Source organism: Coregonus lavaretus (assembly GCF_964263955.1).
Source record: "Coregonus lavaretus genome assembly, chromosome: 8".
In the NCBI taxonomy this organism is placed as follows: Eukaryota; Metazoa; Chordata; class Actinopteri; order Salmoniformes; family Salmonidae; genus Coregonus; species Coregonus lavaretus.
The window spans coordinates 1,032,936-1,059,262 of NC_139995.1; the positions used below are offsets into that span (position 1 = coordinate 1,032,936).

The 26,327-nt window shown below is 44.2% G+C and overlaps 1 protein-coding gene across 1 annotated transcript in view; it reads left to right on the top strand.

Annotated features, from left to right (window-relative positions):
- Positions 1–26,327, top strand: part of fer1l4 (fer-1 like family member 4) — a 91,239-nt gene that overhangs the window by 53,617 nt on the left and 11,295 nt on the right. Inside the window, exons 31-43 of the mRNA XM_084167759.1 lie at positions 3,525–3,634; positions 10,584–10,703; positions 11,064–11,103; positions 11,648–11,742; positions 12,156–12,287; positions 12,443–12,559; positions 12,754–12,881; positions 13,197–13,367; positions 13,504–13,658; positions 14,320–14,501; positions 24,304–24,389; positions 24,535–24,633; positions 24,893–25,134. Coding sequence (XP_084023885.1) covers positions 3,525–3,634; positions 10,584–10,703; positions 11,064–11,103; positions 11,648–11,742; positions 12,156–12,287; positions 12,443–12,559; positions 12,754–12,881; positions 13,197–13,367; positions 13,504–13,658; positions 14,320–14,501; positions 24,304–24,389; positions 24,535–24,633; positions 24,893–25,134 — 1,677 coding nt within the window. The remainder of the gene's footprint in view (positions 1–3,524; positions 3,635–10,583; positions 10,704–11,063; positions 11,104–11,647; positions 11,743–12,155; positions 12,288–12,442; positions 12,560–12,753; positions 12,882–13,196; positions 13,368–13,503; positions 13,659–14,319; positions 14,502–24,303; positions 24,390–24,534; positions 24,634–24,892; positions 25,135–26,327) is intronic.

The following is a 26,327-nucleotide window of genomic DNA, read 5'->3' on the forward strand; positions in this document are numbered from 1 at the left end:
GGTATTCAAGTTTATTGAATTAACATTTGAACTAATAGTACTGGGTGAGCAGACCACTGTGGGCTTCTCTTTTGAGCTAACAATAGCAGATCTAACAGTGGAGTACAAACAAATTGGTACAAGATTGCAACTGACAACACCCCTGGCAGTATAGTCAACAGTACGACGACAATGCTTAGAAAAGAGAGGAGGTATTACCTGAGCATTTAGCACTAGCTGAAGTTTATTTAGTGCTTTATCCGGGTATCCGGAGAGTAGAGCATTGCAGTAGTCTAATCTTGAAGTGACAAGAGCATGGATTAGCTTTTCTGCATCATTTTTAGACAAAGGGTTTCAGATTTTTGCGATGTTACAAAGATGAAGAAAAGTTGCTCTTTAAATATTTTTTTTGTTCGTCAAAAGAGAGATCAGGGTCCAGAGTAATGCCGAGGTCCTTCAGTTTTATTTGAGACAACTGTACAAACATCATGAATAATTGTCATATCAAACAGCAGATCTCTTTGTTTCTTGGGATCTAGAACTACCATCTCTGTTTTGTCCGACTTTAAACGTTTAAAAAAATCTACCATCCACTTCCTTATGTCTGAAACACAGGCTTCCAGGGTAGGCAATTTTGGGGCTTCACCATGTTTCATCAAAATGTACGCATAGAATTAGGTTCGTCTGCATAGCAATGAAAGTTGACATTGTGTTTCCGAATTACATCACCAAGAGGTAGAATATATAATGAAAACAATAGTGGTCCTAAAACGGAACCTTGAGGAACACCGAAACTTACCATTGATTTGTCAGAGGACAAACCATCCACAGAGACGAACTGATATCTTTCTGACAGATAAGATCTAAACCAGACAAGAACTTGTAATTTGTTTTTCTAAAAACCTTTTTTGCTTTGTCATTATGGGGTATTGTGTGTAGATAGATGAGGGAAAAAAGTCATTTAATCCATTTTAGAATAAGGCTGTAATGTAACAAAATGTGGACAAAGTTAAGAGGTCTGAATACTTTCCGAATGCACTGTATTTAGAGAATATGATGCCACGAGTTGATTTCACATATATATCCACCCCTCCCCCTTTTTTCAGTCTGTCACACCTGAAGTCTAGTCCCCTGTAGCTCAGTTGGTAGAGCATGGCGCTTGCAACACCAGGGTTGTGGGTTCGTTTCCCACGGGGGGCCAGTATGAAAATGTATGCACTCACTAACTGTAAGTCGCTCTGGATAAGAGCGTCTGCTAAATAACTAAAATGTAAATGTAAGATGTTGTAATCAGCAATGTTTTTATCTGGGATCAAGCCATTTAGCCAAGTCTCTGTTGAGAACCAAAATACCTAGGCTCGTATCATGCACGATGATAACGCTGTGAAATAGTGGGATTGGGAAGAATTACCTGAGCAGGGCTCTTGTGCAAGGCACTTAACCCTAATTGCTCCTGTAAGTCGCCTTGGATAGGAACACCTGCTAAATGACTCAAATGTAAAATGTAAATGTTATAGGAGCCTCCTCGATGTTGGCCAAGATAACTTTTGCCCCTCTCCTATTTGGATGCAAGCCATCCCTCTTGTAAAATTGGGGCCTCTCCCAAAAGTGGTCAATTGTCAATATAAAGTTAATTTGTGTCAAATTTTTGGATTTGTCTGATATGTAATCTTGGCACCCAGAACCAAATCTTGTGTGCACACCAGTCGGCTACTAAAATGCGTTTGACCTGAAATGTAGCATTATCCCTACGAGGGATAGGCCTATAAGAGTTGCAATTTGTTTGAACTTGTCCCTGCTTTGGAAACACCTTAGGTCATTAGATATATTTCCAGGGCTCTCCATACCTTATGACATTTCATGAATGGCCTTCATTTACTAATTCTGCATAGTTTGATTTTATCCTACATTTTAATTACTGAGAATAATTTAAGCCTACTAGAAAGTGTGTGCCCTCAGGCCTGTACGGAAGCAAAAGTCACACCACTACCTAAGAATAGTAAAGCCCCCTTTACTGGCTCAAATAGCCGACCAATCAGCATGTTACCAACCCTTTGTAAAGTTAAGGAAAAAATGGTGTTTGACAAGATACAATGCTATTTTACAGTAAACAAATTGACAACAAACTTTCAGCACGCTTCTAGGGAAGGACATTCAACAAGCACAGCACTGACTGATCATTGGCTGAGAGAAAATGATGATAAAAAGATTGTGGGGGCTGTTTTGTTGGACTTCAGTGCGGCTTTTGACATTATCGATCATAGTCTGCTGCTGGAAAAACGTATGTGTTATGGCTTTACACCCCCTGCTATATTGTGGATAAAGAGTTACCTGTCTAACAGAACACAGAGGGTGTTCTTTAATGGAAGCCTCTCCAACATAATCCAGGTAGAATCAGGAATTCCCCAGGGCAGCTGTCTAGGCCCCTTACTTTTTTCAATCTTTACTAACGACATGCCACTGGCTTTGTGTAAAGCCAGTGTGTCTATGTATGTGGATGACTCAACACTATACATGCCAGCTGCTACAGCAACTGAAATGACTGCAACACTTAACTAAGAGCTGCTGTTAGTTTCAGAATGTGTGGCAAGGAATAAGTTAGTCCTAAATATTTCAAAATCTAAAAGGATTGTATTTGGGACAAATCATTCACTAAACCCCAAACCTCAACTAAATCTTGTAATAAATCCTGTGGAAATTGAGCAAGTTGAGGTGACTAAGCTGATTGGAGTAACCCTGGATTGTAAACTGTCATGGTCAAAACATATTGATACAAAAGTAGCTAAGATGGGGAGAAGTCTGTCCATAATAAAGTGCTGCTCTACCTTCTTAATAGCACTATCAACAAGGCAGGTCCAAATTGCAATTGGCTCAGAACAGGGCAGCACGGCTGGCCCTTGGATGTACACAGAGAACAAGCATTAATCAATCTCTCCTGGTCTCATCACTACTTGTATTTGTGAGAGATATTGACATGTTGAAAGCACCGAGCTGTCCATTTAAATGACTAGCACACAGCTCAGACACCCATGCATACCCCACAAGACATGCCACCAGAGGTCTCTTCACAGTCCCCAAGTCCAGAACAAGAACACACTATGGGAGGCGCACAGTACTACATAGAGCCATGACTACATGGAACTCTATTCCACATCAGGTAACTGATGCAAGCAGTAGAATCAGATTTAACAATAGATAAAAATACACCTTATGGAACAGCGGGGACTGTGAAGCAACACAAACATAGGCACAGACACATGCATACACACACATGATAACATATGCACTATACACACACACACACATGCACATGGATTTTGTGTTGTAAATATGTGGTAGTGGAGAATGGGCCTGAGGATACACACTTAGTGTGTTGTGAATTCTGTAATGAATGTATTGTAATGTTTTAAAAATTGTATAACTGCCTTAATTTTGCCGGACCCCAGGAAGAGTAGCTGCTGCCTTGGCAGCAGTTAATGGGGATCCATAATAAATACAAATAGTCAGTCCCATGTCCTTATTATCCATGTCTTTATTGCCTTCAGAAAATAACCCCCCCATGAGGACAACCCTTCTCAATACAGTGAAGCAAATGGACCTGAGTGGCCTTCCGATCAAAACCTCCAAGATTCCCATCAACCCCCTTAACTTCACTGTGAGTATTTGTACCATAGCCTGTCTCATCTTTCTGCTCAACAGAGCCTACTGCAGCTCCTCTCTTTTCCGATCAATCAACCCACCTGCAAAAGCTCCTTCCCTCCTCCAAAAAGACTAAAAAGACAAAAGGTTGCCATTTACTCTAAAGCCCTGTTTATACCTGGTGCTAACATGCATCCTTTGTCCTGATCTTGTCCACATTCTGATTGTGCACACATTTTAGACAGGTGTAGACGATTAAAATAAACATTTTGATCTGATTGTGATCAGATCTTCCTGACTACCTCCGGAGGTAGTCAGACACACATTGTGCAGTGGGGTTCGCTGTAATACTGGTGCCGGTCGTTTGTCTCAGAGGCCACTGATTACTGTCGGATTAATTGCACATCATGCTCACAGCAGGGGTCCTGTTGACTCCCCGCTGAGGAGTAGTCAATCTGATTCACACTCTCTCACCCTGCACCTCGGCTGAGCATTTGTGCTCAGTGTACTGTCAAGGCTTGTTTGTTTCCTGGAGCTTTGGTAGTCCCACCGTGACGCTGGCGCGTTTTGGACTTCTAACCCCTTTTTAACAATGTGTGTTTGAGCTACAGACTATCTATTTCTTCTGCATCCACTGATTTCAGTAGAATGTGTGATTAACAGGCTGAGCTAGAGCAGTGTTTGTGAGACAAGGGCGGATCCCGAAAACGGTTCTTCTCACAAAAATGTCTGTAATTTCCGAACGGTTTGAGCTACAAACTATTATGACCCATCTATGAAAAGCTGAGACTCTCACAAACCGGTTTTCAGTGGTGGCAAAAGTACCCAGTTGTCAGACTTGAGTAAAAGTAAAGATACCTTTGTAGAAAATGACTTAAGTAAAAGTGAACAATTTCGCATTCCTTTTTTAAGCAAACCAGACGGCACAATTTTGCTATTTAAAAGTTTTTTTTTTTACAGATAGCTGGGGTACACTCCAACAATGTGTTTAGTGAGTCCGCCAGATCAGAGGCAGTAGGGATGACCAGGGATGTTCTTTTAATAAGTGCATGAATTGGACCATTTTCTGCCTAAACATTCAAAATGTAACGAGTACTTTTGGCTGTCAGGGAAAATGTATGGAGTAAAAAGTACATTACTTTCTTTAGGAATGTAGTGGAGTAAAAGTAAAAGTTGTCAAAAATATAAATTGTAAATTACAGATACCCCAAAACACTGCTTAAGTAGTACTTTAAAGTATTTTTACTTAAGTACTTTACACCACTGCTGGTTGTTGTGGACTCGGCAGAGGCGAGTCCCCTACAACCGGATGTTCCGGTTTTTAGGGGAAATGGAAAGAGAGCCTCTAATGAGACTTCCGCTTTTGTACATTAACAAGGCGACACTCAATCTTAACTCCTCTTCCACATCTACTGGATTGGTTGAACAGTGCAGCAGAGAACCTCCACTGACAGTTTTTTTACTTCTCGTCAAGACCAGTATTTAGGGGGATCTAGTTTCAGGTGTTTATTTTACATCTGCTACGTTAGGTTAGGGGTTCTTCTACACAGTTAAAATATAAGCGCCCCCTATTTGACCTTTGACCTTTTTTGAAGATCATAGGAAATCCCAGGACAGTATCTATAAAACTATAATAAGCTCACATAGTTGCTGTCACAAACTCTACAGTTTTCACTGTGCCGCTGAGCAATTTCTGTACCTACAGCATTCTTATAAATGTATATTTTATCAGGTTTTTGCTGACATTGTCACGATCGTCGGGAACAGATGAGGACCAAGGCGCAGCGTTGCAGGCAAACATACTCTTTATTGAGCGAAACGCGATCAAAACAACAAAGACGGTAACGTGACAGTACACGGTCAAACAGAACCAACTTGAAACAAGAACCCACAAAAACCAAAGGAAAAACCGACAGTTTAAATATGGCTCCCAATCAGAGACAACCAGCAAACAGCTGACACTCGTTGCCTCTGATTGGGAGTCACTCAGGCCAACATAGAAATAGAGAACATAGATCTACACACCCTGGCTCAACATAACAGTGTCCCCAGAGCCAGGGCGTGACAGTACCCCCCCCTAAAGGCGCGGACTCCGACCGCGCCAACTAAATACCACCGGGGAGGGACCGGGTGGGCACTCCGCCTTGGCGGCGGATCCGGCTCTGGGCCCGATCCCCACTCCCTCTCCAACCCCCCAAAGTACCCCTGGTCCGGTCTGGCCCCGCTGGCCGGAGCCGGACTGACGACACGCACCCCTGGCTTGGTGCGTGGAGCAGGAACGGACCGGACCGGGCTGACGATGCGCACCCCTGGCTTGGTGCGTGGAGTAGCAACTGGCCGGACCGGGCTGACGATACACACCCCTGGCTTGGTGCGTGGAGCAGGAATGGACCGGACCGGGCTGACGATACGCACCCCTGGCTTGGTGCGGGGAACAGGCACGGGCCGTGCTGGACTGACGACGCACACCACTGGCTTGGTGTGGAGAGCAGGAGCGGGCCGGACAGGGCTGACGAAACGCACCACAGACTTGGTGCGGGGAGCAGGAATGGCCCGAGCCGGGCTGACGAAACGCACCACAGACTTGGTGCGGGGAGCAGGAATGGCCCGAGCCGGGCTGACGAAACGCACCACAGACTTGGTGCGGGGAGCAGGAATGGGCCGAGCCGGGCTGACGCGACGCACCACAGACTTGGTGCGGGGAGCAGGAATGGGCCGGACTGGGCTGGCGACGCGCACCACAGACTTGGTGCGGAGAGCAGGAACGGGCCGGACAGGGCTGACGAAACGCACCACAGACTTGGTGCGGGGAGCAGGAACAGACCGGACCGTACTGGGGACACACACCACTGGCCCTACACCGGGATCTGGAACGGGCCGGACCGGACTGGTAACACACCCCAGTACCTCTCGCCGTGCCTCTCCACCTTCCATCCCCTCTTCGACCAGTGGCCCCCGTAACCTGGCGGCCTCCTCTGCCAACCCGTTGGACCGCTCTATCGCGGCCTCCTGCTGCCCCGACGTCGTGAGCCCCCCCCTAAAAATTTTCTGGGGTTCTTTCCTACCCGTGGACCAGGTCTCCATGTCTCTAGCCAGACACTCACTCCACTGCTTCAAAGTCCAACCTTTCTGCTCCTCACTTGGCTTGGCCCAGTCGAGACTCCTACTCCACTGATCCCAGGTCCATCCTCTCTCCTCTTCACGCTGCTTGGTCCTGTCTTGGTGGGTTCTTCTGTCAACGCGTGCTGTAGGTGGGTGCAGTGGTGGAATCAAACGCAGGACACAGACGGATAATCCAACAGACTTTAGTGATCGCCAAACACGGCAATAGGTCCACTCTTGCCCGAAGGCGAAATACGCACGAAGGCGAACAAAACAAAAGCGCACAAACAGGTGCGTAAAATACTCCAACAGTGGAGGGAAGCTCAACCGAGCGAAATACAGGAAACACGCCCTATACACGACTGACAAAAATCAATAACACACAACACTAGACAAACACAACGAGAAACTTATAGAACACTAATTAGGCTTAAACAAGAACAGGTGTGACCACAAACAGACAAAAGCAAACGAACATGAAACATACAACGGTGGCAGCTAGTATTCCGGAGACAACGAACGCCGAAGCCTGCCCGAACAAGGGAGAGAGGCAGCCTCGGCCGAAACCGTGACAGTACCCCCCCCTTGACGCGCGGCTCCAGACGTGCGCCGACTCCGGCCTCGGGGACGACCCGGAGGACGCGGAGCAGGGTGCGTCGGGTGCCCACGATGGAATTCCGTCAGGAGAGACGGGTCCAAGATGTCTCTCCTCGGCACCCAGCACCGCTCCTCCGGACCGTACCCCTCCCACTCCACTAGATACTGGAGACCCCCCATCCGACGTCTCGAATCCAAGATGGACCTCACAGTGTACGCCGGTGCCCCCTCGATGTCCAATGGGGGCGGAGGAGTCTCCCTGATCTCACTTTCTTGGAGTGGGCCAGCTACCACCGGCCTGAGAAGGGACACATGGAACGAGGGGTTAATACTTTTATATTCAACAGGCAGTTGTAATTTGTAACACACCTCGTTCAACCTTCCCAGGACTTTAAATGGCCCTACAAACCGCCGACCCAGTTTCCGACAGGGCAGGCGGAGGGGCAGGTTTCTGGTAGAGAGCCAGACTCGATCACCAGGTGCGTACACCGGTCCCTCACTGCGGTGGAGATCGGCGCTCGCCTTATGACGTCGGAGGGCCCGCTGCAGGTGGACGTGTGCAGCGTTCCATGTCTCCTCCGAGCGCCGCGCCCACTCATCCACCGCAGGAGCCTCGATCTGGCTCTGCTGCCAAGGTGCCAGAACCGGCTGGTAACCTAGCACACATTGAAAAGGGGTTAGGTTAGTGGAGGAATGGCGTAGGGAATTCTGGGCCATCTCGGCCCAGGGAACGTACCTTGCCCACTCCTCCGGCCGGTCCTGGCAGTATGTTCTAAGAAACCTACCCACATCCTGGTTCACGCGTTCCACCTGCCCATTACTCTCCGGGTGGTAACCCGAGGTGAGGCTCACCGAGACCCCCAACCGCTCCATAAAGGCTCTCCAGACCCTGGAGGTAAATTGGGGACCCCGATCAGACACAATATCCTCGGGTACCCCGTAGTGCCGGAACACATGGGTGAATAGTGCTTCGGCGGTTTGCAGGGCAGTAGGAAGGCCCGGCATGGGGAGCAAACGACAGGCCTTAGAAAACCGGTCCACAACGACCAGTATAGTGGTGTTCCCCTGTGAAGGAGGAAGGTCAGTAATGAAATCCACCGAGAGGTGAGACCATGGTCGTTGTGGAACGGGCAGGGGTAGTAACTTACCCCTAGGCAGATGTCTAGGCGCCTTACACTGGGCGCACACCGAGCAGGAGGAAACATAAACCCTCACATCCTTCGCCAACGTTGGCCACCAGTACTTGGCACTAAGACAGTGCACTGTCCGGCCGATACCAGGATGTCCAGAGGAGGGTGACGTGTGAGCCCAATAGATCAATCGATCCCGAACCTCGAGCGGAACGTACTTCCGACCCTCAGGGCATTGCGGTGGACTAGGGTCGGTGCGTAACGCCCGCTCGAGCTCAGCATCGACCTCCCACACTACCGGTGCCACCAGACACGACTCCGGCAGTATGGGAGTGGGCTCCACGGACCTCTCCTCCGTGTCATACCGCCGAGACAGCGCATCTGCCTTACCGTTCTGTGACCCAGGGATGTACGTGATCTTAAAAGTAAACCTGGTCAAGAACATATTCCATCTTGCCTGGCGAGGGTTCAGCCTCCTCGCTGCCCGGATGTACTCCAGGTTACGGTGGTCCGTCAAAATGAGGAAAGGGTGTTGAGCCCCCTCAAGCCAGTGCCTCCACACCTTTAGGGCCTGTACCACGGCTAACAGCTCCCTGTCCCCTACGTCATAGTTCCGCTCCGCCGGACTGAGCTTCTTAGAATAAAAAGCACAGGGGCGGAGTTTAGGTGGCGCGCCAGACCGTTGTGAAAGCACGGCTCCTAGACCGGCCTCTGACGCGTCCACCTCTACCTGGAACGGCAAAGAGGGATCCGGATGCGCCAGCACCGGGGCCGAGGTAAACAGGTCCTTCAGCCTCCCAAACGCCCTGTCCGCCTCGGCCGACCACTGCAGACGCACCGGACCCCCCTTCAAAAGAGACGTGATGGGAGCTGCCACCTGTCCAAAACCCCGGATAAACCTCCTGTAGTAATTTGCAAACCCCAAAAACTGCTGCACCTCCTTCACAGTGGTTGGTGTTTGCCAATTACGCACGGCCGACACCCGGTCTACCTCCATCTTCACCCCTGACGCAGACAACTGATACCCCAAAAAGGAGACCGACTCCTGGAAAAACAGACACTTCTCTGCCTTAACATACAGGTCGTGCTCCACCAGCCTCCGCAACACTCGGCGCACCAGGGCCACATGCTCGACACGGGTAGGCGAGTACACGAGAATGTCATCTATGTACACAACCACCCCCTGCCCCTGCATATCCCTGAAGATCTCATCCACGAATGATTGGAAAAATTTTCTGGGGTTCTTTCCTACCCGTGGACCAGGTCTCCATGTCTCTAGCCAGACACTCACTCCACTGCTTCAAAGTCCAACCTTTCTGCTCCTCACTTGGCTTGGCCCAGTCGAGACTCCTACTCCACTGATCCCAGGTCCATCCTCTCTCCTCTTCACGCTGCTTGGTCCTGTCTTGGTGGGTTCTTCTGTCACGATCGTCGGGAACAGATGAGGACCAATGCGCAGCGTTGCAGGCAAACATACTCTTTATTGAGCGAAACGCGATCAAAACAACAAAGACGGTAACGTGACAGTACACGGTCAAACACAACCAACTTGAAACAAGAACCCACAAAAACCAAAGGAAAAACCGACAGTTTAAATATGGCTCCCAATCAGAGACAACCAGCAAACAGCTGACACTCGTTGCCTCTGATTGGGAGTCACTCAGGCCAACATAGAAATAGAGAACATAGATCTACACACCCTGGCTCAACATAACAGTGTCCCCAGAGCCAGGGCGTGACAGACATAATGTTTTTATTGACATTTGTCGATAAAACTCATGAATGCAGCTGTTTATGTCGTCCATCCATCCGTCCCCCCACAAAGAAAAATAAAGAAAAATAAAATTAATCTATATACTCGTAGCCCTGGTTGTCCTGAAAAGAAAATGGCTAAATATGAGGGCAGAGCAAGCAATGAATGAAAGTAGTGAATTTCACTGTGGGATTTCCTGGGACTGATAAGGTTAAATGTTCCCACCATTGCTTGTTTTGAATAATACAAAGCAGCAATATGGTAGTATAGTATATTTCCTCTGTACATATTTTACTGCAAAGGCACGGGGTCTTATAGTATATAGTGCAGTATGAGATTTGTGACAGAATAAATCCATTTCAAATCAACTTTCTCATCCTCAGTCTCCACTGAACAAACTAAAGAAGAAGAACGTGGAGGAGCTTGAAGAGGAGACCCCAGAGAAAGAGGAGTTGGATTGGTGGTCCAAGTACTACGCGTCACTGGACGAGCTTAGAAACCAGGTATATAGTGAGTGTTACCAAGCAATGTTTTTATACCAAGGGTGGGCTTGGTGTGCTGAAATGTAATCTCAACAGTGAGCTGCGGGCCAAAAAAAACAGACAACATTGTTCATAATTACATCAGATGTTTCTGGAAGTCTCTGGTGGGCCAAACCAACATTTGTTGTTTGGGGACCAGGTTTGTTGCTACTTTATACAGCATCAGAATACAATCAAATCCCTCTTTTAATTTGTTTTGCAATACATTTTTAATTCACAAGAAATGTCAGTATTTGGTTTTGCTACAGTACTATCATAGAATTGAAGCCAGTAATGTTTCTCTGTTTTGATGATAGTGAGACACATTTTTATTATTTCCAGACTGAGAACGAGGAGGACATGGATGAACAACAGGAAACAGGTAACTCCACACAGCTGAGAGTTGTTGTCTGTCTAATACAGATGTCTATGGCTCGGTCTTAGTTAGATGCATAGGGGAATGACAATCATCACAGACTATTTGATTGTTTAATATACCTGGGGTGAGTTTCCCAAAACCTCATAGCTAAAATGGAGAATGCAACCATTTTAAAATCAAAATATTTGACTGTCAATCTTAATGAAATCTTATGTACTTTGCCGCTCTACCAGTGACGTAGGTGTCATCAAGAAAAATAGTACTACTTTACTTACCAGAACTTTTTTAATTAAATAGTTATATTTATCCTTTACTTTCTTATTTGTGCCCTGTTCTTCATAATTTTTTTGGGACTCTAATCTTTTATACAAGAGTTGAATATAATGACATTCCCAGCATGCATTAATGCAGTAATGCATCAGCCATGTGTGCCAAGAGATCCTTTCCCCATCTCAGTGTGGAAATCTGCACATACTGTATCTCAATGAAGGCCTCAATGCACAGAGCCATTGTAATCTCTCAGTTAAAAGTAATGTTTATTCAACAGATGGTGGCACATTAGAAGCAGAGGAGGAGGATGCAGTGATAGTGGAGATGGAGCCACCGCCCAAACCGAAACGGAAAAAGATAGCAACTCTCCAGGTGAGAATTTGCAAATAATTTTCTCGGTGAGAATTTGATGAAGCCTGTACAGCACATGTTATACAGAAGTAATGGCACTATGGCAGGTGAACAAAAAGCCCCTTCTAGAGATTGTTCACACAAAACATAAACATGTTATGGCCACAGTAATGTTATGGTAAAACGAACGTTTTGGAAATGTTAGATTCCTACCACGGTATATCCACAGTTAAATACAGTAAGGCTGTGGCCTGGGGTGGTCTCGCAGTATGGATGCCAATGCTGGCGTAGATTCAAATCCGGTCCATGCCCTTCTAGCACACCATCCCTCCTCCTTACTTTCTTGTATCTCCTCATTGTGTCTGTCCAATATACTTGAAAATGTGAGCAAAAAATACAGTAAGGCGACAGGAATAACCTGGGTGTTTTCTCAGCTCTATAAATCAGAACTGGAGGATGGGTTTAGTGAATTCATGGATTGGCTGCACACATTCCCCATCTACAAAGGCAAAGCCATTGAGGAAGAGGATGAGGATGAAGAGGAGAGAAGCATGGGGAAATACAAGGTGAGTGAGATAAGAACAAATCATTACTCTAGACCTAAAAGAGAAATCTGTCTCCCTCAATAAATCAAATCAGATTGATTTTTACTGTCATAAGTGTCAAACCACTCTTCAGTACTGAGACAGTGTTAGTAAAAAAGTGTTTTTTGTTGCCACAGGGTTCCTTTTTGATTTATCCCATCTCACCTGAGGATGAACATGCAGAGTGCCGGATTACCAACGGAATTCCCAAAAATACACCCATTAAAGTGCTAGTGCGGGTGTATGTTGTGAAGGTAGGCTTATAAGCTAGCATGTTTTTGATGCTTATATGTTTTCAAGAAATGTGAATTGAACTGAATTTGAAAAACCTCTGCTCAACTTGTAATATGTTAATACAATGTTATTACTCGAGTAATAACAACCTTACTACATAAGTATAAGAGCAACTTAATGAACAATGTTACCAATCTCCCCCATGATTTTCCAGGCCACCAACCTGGCCCCTACTGACCCCAATGGAAAGGCAGATCCCTATGTGGTGGTGAAAGTTGGTGGACAGAGCATGGGCAGCAAGGACCGCTATATTCCCAAACAGCTCAACCCAGTGTTTGGAGAGTGAGTGGTAACAGGAAGAATTATAAATATTAAACTACCTAGTATGAATATACAGAGTTAAACCAAACATTAAACCAATAACCATTTTCAAGGAGTATTGCAGAAACTATCACTATTTAACAAACACATTAAAGGCCCAGCGCAGTCAAATTCTGATTCATGTCCTCTTTGTACAATAGCTGAAAAATCTGTGAAAGTGTGACAATATGATTAGTGTTATTTTACGATTGTTTCCGTTTGAAAATACGATCTACAGGTCCTTTTTTCAGCCGGTTCTGCATGTATGGAGTTTTTACATGTTGCCTTCTCCTGTAGAGTGTTTGAGCTGACCGTGTCCTTCCCACTGGAGACGGAACTTACTCTGATGGTGTTTGACCACGACTTGGTGGGCTCTGATGACCTCATCGGAGAGACGCGAATCGACCTGGAGAACCGTTTCTACAGCCGTCACTACGCAGGCTGTGGCATCGGCCTCTACTATGACAAGTGTGTCTGATATTCCTGTCCATACAGGACATTACATCTCAATAATGGCACAAGATATTACAGTGCATCAGAATGGCATAACCTCATCACTGGTCTTTGCAGCGTCATTTTAGGCAGCTGTTTTCTGTGATTGCAGAGACGGATACAATAAGTGGAGAGACGCCAAGAAACCATCCGCCATTCTGGCAGAGCTCTGCAGGAAAAATGCGATTCCCTCTCCGGAATACCGTGAATCGGAAATCAAAGTTCTAAACAAGATCTTCAAAGTGCCTGATGAAGCGTTTCCTGAAGGTCTGTTTCCTTTAAGATGTGGGTCGTTCTGTACGAAACTGAAACAAAAAAAGACCATGGCCAGGATTCAATCAGATCAGCGGTAACCCGGGTTAGCCGACAAACGCATAGCTTTTCATTGCTTTTGTTTTGGCGGTGTCGCAGGTGTAACTGCGTTGGAACTGTCAAATCGGTGAGCAGCTGCTCTTGTGGTCATTGTCATGAAACCACACCCGTCCTTATATCCCACCTGTGTTAGAAGTTCAGAAGGAGAAAGTGTAGGCGATATAGAGATAATGATACTAAAATAGAAAATCATTAGACAAAATAATAAGGATTTATATCATCCTAGTTGAGGTGTAGATTACAGCTCACATTCCAGTTTTCAAACTTGTAATGAAATGAACGTTATAGAGTCTAGATCCAAATATCAAATATACAGTGCATACCAAATATCCTTGCTCCAGAGGGCATTTTCATTTATTACATTTCAGAATGATCCAAAAAGTAATTGGCATTTTTTAAATTCCAGTTTCGTGTGGAGCAACGCATAACTGATTTACACAAATGACAATCATGTGCTCATAGACAATATTTGCAGCTGCATTATAAACATGTTAATAACTCATCCATAACATGAACAAGTGGTGCTATCATATTCCTGTTTCCTTTGTGTCCTCAGAGTTGCTGAAGAAGAACAAGAAGACAGAAGAGGATCTGCATGAGCTGGATGAGCACAAGGCCCTGAGTGTGTTGCACCGGTGGGGGGAGATGAGGGAGTTCTGCGAGGGAGCCTGTCCCCTTGTACCAGAGCACGTGGAGGTGCGCTCCCTCCTCAACTCTGAGAAACCAGGACTGCCTCAGGTGAGAGCACATTTCTTACAACAAATGCAGTTCAAAGTGCTTAACAACCAATCAAATAAAAGGTGAGAAATATAACAAACACAATACGTTTCTATACAAATATAAAATTAAGATAGGCAAGAATAAAATTAAGAGACAACTTAAAATAGTAAAACAATAGTAAAATAAATAAATACAAGGGGATAAAGTAAACAAAAGACAACTAAGAACACCTTTAGTAAAAGCACAGCTAAAGCGAAGCTTTTTTCTAAAAAACAATTTAACCGTTTCTGAAGCTCTCAAAAGCCTCATTAGTCCATGGGCCAGTGGGAAAATGTGTCCACTTTGGGGGATAATCAATGTGTGAAATTTGGCTGGCTGGCCTATGGACTATCTGGCAGGCTGTTCCAAAGGCCATGACCAGAGTGACTGAAGGAAGCCTCACCAAAAGTTTTTGTTCTGAGGGACCGACCAGGCACATACAGTGAGCTACAAAAGTATTTACTGTTTGTTTTGTTTTTGTTTTTTGCCCAATAGAAAGTAATGGTAAATGATGTATTGTGTCATTTTAGAGTCACTTTTATTGTAAATAAGAATATAATATGTTTCTAAACACTTCTACAATTATGTGGATGCTACCATGATTACGGATAATCCTGAATGAATCGTGGATAATGATGAGTGAGAAAGTTACAGATGCACAAATATCATACCCCCCCAGAAATGCTAACCTCCCCTGTTATTGTAATGATGAGAGGTTAACATGTCTTAGGGGTATGATATTTGTGCGTCTGTAACTTTCTCACTCATTATTATTCACGATTCATTCAGGATTATCCGTAATCATGGTAGCATCCACATAATTGTAGAAGTGTTTAGAAACATATTATATTCTTATTTACAATAAAAGTGACTCCAAAATGACACAATACATCATTTACCATTCCTTTCTATTCTCAGCTGACAGTTTGCACTTTAACCTCATAGTCTTTGTATCATTTCAAATCTAAAGTGCTAGAGTACAGAGCCAAAACAACAAAAAATGTGTCACTGTCCCAATACTTTTGGAGCTCACTGTATCTTAAGCCTTGTTCACACTGGCAGTTTGAAGTGACTCAAATCCTATTTTGTTGCATATCTGATTTGAATCTGATATTTTTCCTGCAGTATGAACAGCCAAAACACACATGGAATCAGATATTTCAAGCCATATTTTAAACTACCTTCATAGGTGGTTTGAAATCAAATACAAGTCTGATTCCTGGCAATGTGACTTGTGTGAACTGTCAAATCTGATTTATTTGCCCTCAAGAGTTATTTTTTTTCCTTTACTGTTATTTGGCATACAGTGAGGGAAAAAACGTATTTGATCCCCTGCTGATGTTGTACGTTTGCCCACTGACAAAATAAATGATCAGTCTATAATTTTAATGGTAGGTTTATTTGAACAGTGAGAGACAGAATAACAACAAAAAGATCCAGAAAAATGCATGTAAAAAATGTTATAAATTGATTTGCATTTTAATGAGGGAAATAAGTATTTGACCCCTCTGCAAAACATGACTTAGTACTTGGTGGCAAAACCCTTGTTGGCAATCAGAGGTCAGACGTTTCTTGTAGTTGGGCACCAGGTTTGCACACATCTCAGGAGGGATTTTGTCCCACTCCTCTTTGCAGATCTTCTCCAAGTCATTAAGGTTTCGAGGCTGACGTTTGGCAACTCGAACCTTCAGCTCCCTCCACAGATTTTCTATGGGATTAAGGTCTGGAGACTGGCTTTTTTAAATTTTTTATTTCACCTTTATTTAACCAGGTAAGCCAGTTGAGAACAAGTTGTCATTTACAACTGCGACCTGGCCAAGATAAAGCAAAGCAGTGCGATAAAAACAACAACACAGAGTTACATATGGGGTAAAACAAAACATAAAGTCGAAAATACAACAGAAAATATATATACAGTGTGTGCAAATGTAGCAAGTTATGGAGGTAAGGCAATAAATAGGCTATAGTGCAAAATAATTACAATTAGTATTAACACTGGAATGATAGATGTGCAATAGATGATGTGCAAATAGAGATACTGGGTTGCAAATGAGCAAAATAAATAACAATATGGGGATGAGGTAGTTGGGTGGGCTAATTTCAGATGGGCGGTGTACAAGTGCAGTGATCGGTAAGGTGCTCTGTCAACTGATGCTTAAAGTTAGTGAGGGAGATAAGAGTCTCCAGCTTCAGAGATTTTTGCAATTCGTTCCAGTCATTGGCAGCAGAGAACTGGAAGGAATGGCGGCCAAAGGAGGTGTTGGCTTTGGGGATGACCAGTGAGATATACCTGCTGGAGCGCATACTACCGGTGGGTGCTGCTATGGTGACCAATGAGCTAAGATAAGGCGGGGATTTGCCTAGCGGTGATTTATAGATGGCCTGGGGCCAGTGGATTTGGCGACGAATATGTAGTGAGGACCAGCCAACAAGAGCGTACAGGTCACAGTGGTGGGTAGTATATGGGGCTTTGGTGACAAAACGGATGGCACTGTGATAGACTACATCCAATTTGCTGAGTAGAGTGTTGGAGGCTATTTTGTAAATGACATCGCCGAAGTCAAGGATCGGTAGGATAGTCAGTTTTACGAGGGCATGTTTGGCAGCATGAGTGAAGGAGGCTTTGTTGCGAAATAGGAAGCCGATTCTAGATTTAACTTTGGATTGGAGATTCTTAATGTGAGTCTGGAAGGAGAGTTTACAGTCTAACCAGACACCTAGGTATTTGTAGTTGTCCACATACTCTAGGTCAGACCCGTGCCAGCAGCGTTCGATTGAAGAGCATGCATTTAGTTTTACTAGTGTTTAAGAGCAGTTGGAGGCTACTGAAGGAGTGTTGTATGGCATTGAAGCTCGTTTGGAGGTTTGTTAACACAGTGTCCAATGAAAGGCTAGATGTATACAAAATGGTGTCATCTGCGTAGAGGTGGATCTGAGAGTCACCAGCAGCAAGAGCGACATCATTGATATACACGGAGAAAAGAGTCAGCCCAAGAATTGAACCCTGTGGCACCCCCGTAGAGACTGCCATAGGTCCAGACAACAGGCCCTCCGATTTGACACATTGAACTCTATCTGAGAAGTAGTTGGTGAACCAAGCGAGACAGTCATTTGAGAAACCAAGGCTATTTAGTCTGCCAATAAGAATGCGGTGGTTGACAGAGTCGAGAGCCTTGGCCAGGTCGATGAAGACGGCTGCACAGTACTGTCTATTATCGATCGCGGTTATAATATCGTATCGGACCTTGAGCGTGGCTGAGGTGTACCCATGACCAGCTTGGAAACCGGATTGCATAGCGGAGAAGGTACGGTGGGATTCGAAATGGTCGGTGATCTGTTTGTTAACTTTCAAAAACTTTCGAAAGGCAGGGCAGGATGGATATAGGTCTGTAACAGTTTGGATCTAGAGTGTCACCCCCTTTGAAGAGGGGGATGACCGTGGCAGCTTTCCAATCTCTGGGGATCTCAGACATTACGAAAGAGAGGTTGAACAGGCTAGTAATAGGGGTTGCGACAATTTCGGCGGCTTGTTTTAGAAAGAAAGGGTCCAGATTGTCTAGCCCAGATGATTTGTAGGGGTCCAGATTTTGCAGCTCTTTCAGAACATCAGCTGTCTGAATTTGTGTGAAGGAGAAGCGGGGGGGGGGGCATGGGCAAGTTGCAGCGGAGGGTGCATTGCTGGTGGCCGGGGTTGTGGTATCCAGGTGGAAAGCATGGCCAGCCGTAGCAAAATGCTTGTTGAAATTCTCGATTATTGTAGATTTATCGGTGGTGTTTCCTAGCCTCAGTGCAGTGGGCAGCTGGGAGGAGGTGCTCTTATTCTCCATGGACTTTACAGTGTCCCAAAACTTTTTGGAGTTAGTGCTACAGGATGCAAATTTCTGTTTGAAAAAGTTAGCCTTTGCTTTCCTAACTGCTTGTGTATATTGGTTCCTAACTTCCCTGAAAAGTTGCATATCGCGGGGGCTATTTGATGCTAATGCAGTACGCCACAGGATGTTTTTGTGCTGGTCAAGGGCAGTCAAGTCTGAGGAGAACCAGGGGCTATATCTGTTCTTAGTTCTGTATTTTTTGAATGGGGCATATTTATTTAAGATTGAGAGGAAATTACTTTTAAAGAACAACCAGGCATCCTCTACTGACGGAATGAGATCTATATCCATCCAGGATACCTGGGCCAGGTCAATTAGGAAGGCCTGCTCGCTAAAGTGTTTTAGGGAGCGTTTGACAGTAATGAGGGGTGGTCGTTTGACCGCGGACCCGTTACGGACGCAGGCAATAAGGCAGTGATCGCTGAGATCCTGGTTGAAGACAGCGGAGGTGTATTTAGAGGGTAAGTTAGTCAGGATGATATCTATGAGGGTACCCATGTTTACGGATTTAGGGTTGTACCTGGTAGGTTCGTTGTGTTGGCTAGGCCACTCCAGGACCTTAATGTGCTTCTTCTTGAGCCACTCCTTTGTTGCCTTGGCCGTATGTTTTGGGTCATTGTCATGCTGGAATACCCATCCACGACCCATTTTCAATGCCCTGGCTGAGGGAAGGAGGTTCTCACCCAAGATTTGACGATACATGGCCCCGTCCATCGTCCCTTTGATACGGTGAAGTTGTCCTGTCCCCTTAGCAGAAAAACACCCCCAAAGCATAATGTTTCCACCTCCATGTTTGACGGTGGGGATGGTGTTCTTGGGGTCATAGGCAGCATTCCTCCTCCTCCAAACACGGCTAGTTGAGTTGATGCCAAAGAGCTCAATTTTGGTCTCATCTGACCACAACACTTTCACCCAGTTCTCCTCTGAATCATTCAGATGTTCATTGGCAAACTTCAGACGGGCATGTATATGTGCTTTCTTGAGCAGGGGGACCTTGCGGGCGCTGCAGGATTTCAGTCCTTCACGGCGTAGTGTGTTACCAATTGTTTTCTTGGTGACTATGGTCCCAGCTGCCTTGAGATCATTGACAAGATCCTCCCGTGTAGTTCTGGGCTGATTCCTCACCGATCTCATGATCATTGCAACTCCACGAGGTGAGATCTTGCATGGAGCCCCAGGCCGAGGGAGATTGACAGTTATTTTGTGTTTCTTCCATTTGTGAATAATCGCACCAACTGTTGTCACTTTCTCACCAAGCTGCTTGGCGATGGTCTTGTAGCCCATTCCAGCCTTGTGTAGGTCTACAATCTTGTCCCTGACATCCTTGGAGAGCTCTTTGGTCTTGGCCATGGTGGAGAGTTTGGAATCTGATTGATTGATTGCTTCTGTGGACAGGTGTCTTTTATACAGGTAACAAGTTGAGATTAGGAGCACTCCCTTTAAGAGTGTGCTCCTAATCTCAGCTCGTTACCTGTATAAAAGACACTTGGGAGCCAGAAATCTTTCTGATTGAGAGGGGGTCAAATACTTATTTTCCTCATTAAAATGCAAATCAATTTATAACATTTTTTACATGCGTTTTTCTGGATTTTTTGTTGTTGTTATTCTGTTTCTCACTGTTCAAATAAACCTACCATTAAAATTATAGACTGATCATTCCTTTGTCAGTGGGCAAACGTACAAAATCAGCAGGGGATCAAATACTTTTTTCCCTCACTGTATCTTGTCACTCTGTTGACAGTTTGACAAGAACATGTGGTAGCTAACTAGCTTGTTAATTGTTTACAAACAAATTAGTGAATGTTCTAGCATGCTAAACAGCTAGCTTTAAAAGTGATTTTAAGGCCTTTGCAGACTGTATGTCGGATTCAGTATTTTACGAATATCACGTCACACTGTGCAATGTTACCAAATAAATATCTTGCTACAGTGGGGGGAAAATGTATTTAGTCAGCCACCAATTGTGCAAGTTCTCCCACTTAAAAAGATGAGAGAGGCCTGTAATTTTCATCATAGGCACACGTCAACTATGACAGACAAATTGAGAATTTTTTTCTCCAGAAAATCACATTGTAGGATTTTTTATGAATTTATTTGCAAATTATGGTGGAAAATAAGTATTTGGTCACCTACAAACAAGCAAGATTTCTGGCTCTCACAGACCTGTAACTTCTTCTTTAAGAGGCTCCTCTTTCCTCCACTCGTTACCTGTATTAATGGCACCTGTTTGAACTTGTTATCAGTATAAAAGACACCTGTCCACAACCTCAAACAGTCACACTCCAAACTCCACTATGGCCAAGACCAAAGAGCTGTCAAAGGACACCAGAAACAAAATTGTAGACCTGCACCAGGCTGGGAAGACTGAATCTGCAATAGGGAAGCAGCTTGGTTTGAAGAAATCAACTGTGGGAGCAATTATTAGGAAATGGAAGACATACAAGACCACTGATAATCTCCCTCGATCTGGGGCTCCACGCAAGATCTCACCCCGTGGGGTCAAAATGATCACAAGAACGGTGAGCAAAAATCCCAGAACCACACGGGGGGACCTAGTGAATGACCTGCAGAGAGCTGGGACCAAAGTAACAAAGCCTACCATCAGTAACACACTACGCCGCCACGGACTCAAATCCTGCAGTGCCAGGCGTGTCCCCCTGCTTAAGCCAGTACATGTCCAGGCCCGTCTGAAGTTTGCTAGAGTGCATTTGGATGATCCAGAAGAGGATTGGGAGAATGTCATATGGTCAGATGAAACCAAAATATAACTTTTTGGTAAAAACTCAACTCGTCGTGTTTGGAGGACAAAGAATGCTGAGTTGCATCCAAAGAACACCATACCTACTGTGAAGCATGGGGGTGGAAACATCATGCTTTTGGGCTGTTTTTCTGCAAAGGGACCAGGACGACTGATCCGTGTAAAGGAAAGAATGAATGGGGCCATGTATCGTGAGATTTTGAGTGAAAACCTCCTTCCATCAGCAAGGGCATTGAAGATGAAACGTGGCTGGGTCTTTCAGCATGACACTGATCCCAAACACACTGCCCGGGCAACGAAGGAGTGGCTTCGTAAGAAGCATTTCAAGGTCCTGGAGTGGCCTAGCCAGTCTCCAGATCTCAACACCATAGAAAATCTTTGGAGGGAGTTGAAAGTCCGTGTTGCCCAGCGACAGCCCCAAAACATCACTGCTCTAGAGGAGATCTGCATGGAGGAATGGGCCAAAATACCAGCAACAGTGTGTGAAAACCTTGTGAAGACTTACAGAAAACGTTTGACCTGTGTCATTGCCAACAAAGGGTATATAACAAAGTATTGAGAAACTTTTGTTATTGACCAAATACTTATTTTCCACCATAATTTGCAAATAAATTCATAAAAATCCTACAATGTGATTTTCTGGATTTTTTTCCTCATTTTGTCTGTCATAGTTGACGTGTACCTATGATGAAAATTACAGGCCTCTCTCATCTTTTTAAGTGGGAGAACTTGCACAATTGGTGGCTGACTAAATACTTTTTTTCCTCACTGTATCAACCTGGCCAGATTGTACGGTTTACTTCAGATTGTACGGTTTACTTCAGTTATGTCGTCACATCCTGCAATTGGTTTGCAAGGCTACGTCAGCCAACGTAGGCTACGTCAACTGTGGCAGTGTATTTGATCTGCACATGTCCCAGCAGCGCAAGCCTCACTCTATGCTTATGCAAAACTTAAAGTATGCATCTTAGAAATAGTTTTCACATACAAACTTTATATATGTCTGATCTCAGATTCAAACAGGCTTCCCCAAAATAACATGGTCGCTGTGGTAGAATGTTTATTTTGAGTGCCGATTTTGTGCATTCATCAAAATCCCATCAGGGAGCCTGATTTCAGATGTGTCATGTAAACAAGATTGTTAGGGAAAGCGTTCTTCTTGCACAGCATGTTAGCTAAACATTTAAATCAAACTATTATATTAATCGGACTATTCCTAATAATCATATTATTGTGCGCATACTCAGTGCCGGCCGTGTTCCTATTGGTCAGTCACCGGGATCGGCTCGTAACACCAGCCACACGACAGGATCAAGGCAAAACAAATCGGACACGTAGCGGTACTTCATCGGCAGACCTAGACCCTGTCACACTGAACGAGCCAAGACGTTACGACCTAAGAATTTGCCCACAACGTGGACATCTTGGTTGGGGCGGCAAAATTGTGACATAAAATCGTACAGTCTGCAAAGGCCTTTACACTATGATTTAGAACAACTTCCATGGCAGGCATTGTTGTCACCTTAGCTTGCTACACAACAACTTCTGAGTGAGAAGAAGCACGAGCACCACCACCAATCAGTCTACACCACTGCACACACACCGCCATTACCATGACATGTAGCGTAGCCACGTCTGCAAATTACTACAGTCTGAACACACACACATCCGATTTGGTCACTTGTAACTTACTGTTAGGACAGTCAGTATTCTAAAATGGATTTTAAAAACAAAACTGATTTGAGCATTAAGGCCTGCAGTGAAAACAAGGCTTTAAAAGCATGTCAGACATGTATTCAAATACATAATCTTTAAACAAAGTGCTAGTGTGCTTTCCTCCCACGTAAAGTGAAAATTGCAATGCAAATAAGCCTTGTCTGGGAATTGTGTGACTGAAATAAACTACTTTTAAGAACTCTGTATACGGCTGCCTTGCTTCGCCTCTTCACCTCTGCTCCTTGATAAGCCACATGTCACGTGACCAGATCAAGGAGGCGGTTACAAAGTGCTCAAAAGTTGTTTATTTAGGATTTTTGAGAAATGACACCCCAGTGCTCGGACAGAAAAGTTTGTCAGCACTCTAGCAACATTGTATTTATTTAACCTTTATTTAACCAGGAAAAACCCTTGAGGTTAGAAACCTCTTTTGCGAGGGAGACCTGGCAAGAGGTCAGCAGGAAGTAGTCAGTGTGTACATAACACAAGAGCACAATACAATATATGGTCAACAACATTTTCTTCTATCAGAGCTTTAAATTCAGCAAGCGATACCCTCTCCTCCAGTTTTAAAGTATTTTGAAGATCGTTCCAAGACCAAGGAGCAATATAGGAAAATAATATTTTTCACATATTTAGTCTTGGCCTTAGGAACAGTGAAAGATAGTAGTAGCTGAGAACAGAGACTATACGTTTGTGATGACCTTATTATTAAGGAGCACAGATAAGTAGGCAGTAGTCCTTCTCGTAGGAAGGGAGGGCCACTTCACCATATCGGATAGATCAGAGTGATGGGTGAGTGGTCTTGCATTTGTTATAAATGTATATTAAGGGTGAATCCAGTCCCAAAACAAAATTCCTCTATGGGGCGTCACACTCAGTGCTTCAGGGTGCCCGGGAGGCATGAACCTTTTCCTGCAGTGGGCTAAATCAGGGTCACACAGAGTGTTTCTTGGTAGTCTTAAACACATCTACTTTGAAACAAAAGTATACACCTCACACACATGGTTATTGGATTAAAAAATGACACCTGTACTAATCAGATATGGAGTTGAAATGTATTGAATTTTGAGTTTGCATCCCAATATTACACTTAATATACATCACAGAAGACTGAAATATAACGAAACAGTTTGACATAGAAACACTGGATTTTCAGCGTTACATTTGTAAAAATGTTTATTAATTATGTATGTATATGAAAAAGATTAATACAATTCCACCCATGAGGCCACTAGGTCATTTGGCTGCAGGAAAGGGCTACAAAAGCTGCCCTTGACGGCCTGGACAAGTGTTAGTGGATGACCTGATTTGTGTTTAATGTAACCACACATTTTAGACATGGAGATGTTGGTGTTCCAGGGATTACCCCGGAACACTTTGGTTTAGGAAGCATTTTCTTTCACTAGTCCTGCTCTGTGCCCGGTGCTTTCAGGGCTACGCTCACATGTGGATCGATATGTTTCCTATGGACGTACCAGCACCTCCACCTATCGATATCAAACCCCGGCTGCCTATAAGGTAATCCAGACTGATCCAAAATGTATCTTTGAGTGTTCAAAGATACATTTTACAGTGTCCGTGAGGCACCATGTCATACTACTACATACTAGGATCCACATCCTAAAGATAACGCCGCAACATTCGCTTTTCTCTCTCACTAAAGCTATGAGTTGCGCGTGATCATATGGAATACTGATGATGTTGTCCTGGATGATGTCAACCCCTTCACTGGAAATCCATCCAGTGATATATACATGAAAGGGTCAGTAAAAACCACACACACACACACACACACACACACACACAGAACAACCTGGTAAACCAAATGGATGAATTCTTTTGTAAGTCAATTCGGTGATGAAATGCCAGATGTAACAATGGGGCCGTTTGAGTTGTGCTTACCAGATGTGCCTCTCAGATGTACAGTAACTGGATTCTGATTATATGGATGATATATAAAGATTATTTGTAGACAGATGTTGTGTGAATTGACGTTGAATTGTTTGTCACTCTGAACACAGCTGGATTAAAGGCTTAGATGGGAACAAACAGGAGACTGATGTCCACTTCAACTCCTTGACTGGGGAGGGGAACTTCAACTGGCGTTTTGTCTTCCGGTTCAACTACCTCCCCACAGAGAAAGAGATCACCTATACGAAAAAGGAGTCAATCTTCTCTCTGGAGGAATCTGAGTTCCGCCAGCCTGCTGTTCTTGTGCTTCAGGTCTGGGACTATGACCTCATCGCTGCAAACGACTTCCTGGGTGAGAGGTCACGATGAGTTTGTATCTTTGTGGTTCTGTTGTCCTGTGTGGCTCAGTCGGTAGAGCATGGCGCTTGCTACGCCAAGTGTCGTGGGTTTGATTACGCTGGGGCCAACCATACGTATAATTTATGCAGGCATGGCTGTAAGTCGCTTTGGGTAAAAGTGCCTGCTAAATGGCATATATTATTGTATCTAAGTATAGTATAGAATGATTGTAAGTATTAAATTATTTAGATTTTTAGTTTTTTCCTCTTATAGGTTCTCAGCTCAGATTGGCTAAGAAAACAATACCAGAACTACTGATGAACGTAACAACTACTAGTAAACAAAAACTATAAATTAGCACTTCATTTTTGTATAGATTTTTTAAAACCTTTATTTCAACAGGGAGTCCCATTGAGACCAAGGTCTTTTTCACAAGGGAGCATTTTACAATTTTACACCTTTTACAAAATACAGGAAAAAACAAAAATACAGACGCACTCAAGAAAAACATTTCTCAAAAAAGAAGTCCTCGATCAACATTTTGATTTGCCCGAGAGGCACCAATGTATCCAGTTTAAATTATTAATTGGCCCAGGCACCAACGTATCCACTTAAAGTATTTACTGGCCCAGGCGCCAACGTATCCACTTAAAGTATTTACTGGCCCAGGTCTTTTCATGAAGACTTAATCAAGTATTTTCCACTTCTAATGAAGTAGAACAAATGCAAATATGAAGAGTTAATGGTGCTGTTGACAAAACAAAATCAAACACAATCCTTTATCTAGTGTATGTTTTTCATAATATATAATGATTTGTTTCTAGATTGTTTAGTAGAATTCAACACTGTATATCCCTACAAGTAAACATATACTAATAGAGAAATGAAGGAAAAGGCTGCTACAGGTTCAGATCTTAGTCGTGAGTGTTGGCATGAGCGAGTGTTGGCATGATAAACATTGGTCTATATTCATACTGTCCAAGCAGAAATTCATAAATAGTCATACAAAAAAATTACTTTAAAGTGACAGTTTCCTGGCATCTTAACCATCTTCTTACCTCAGAAGGACACCACAAACGATTTATCACAGCAATCGACTAATGTATTTAATTACCATAGTTTGTCATGTTAGCATAATGGGACCAGTTGAAAGTTGTAGCCGGTACGTCACCTTTTTGGAGAGGTGATCGGTCCTTTGATAATTAC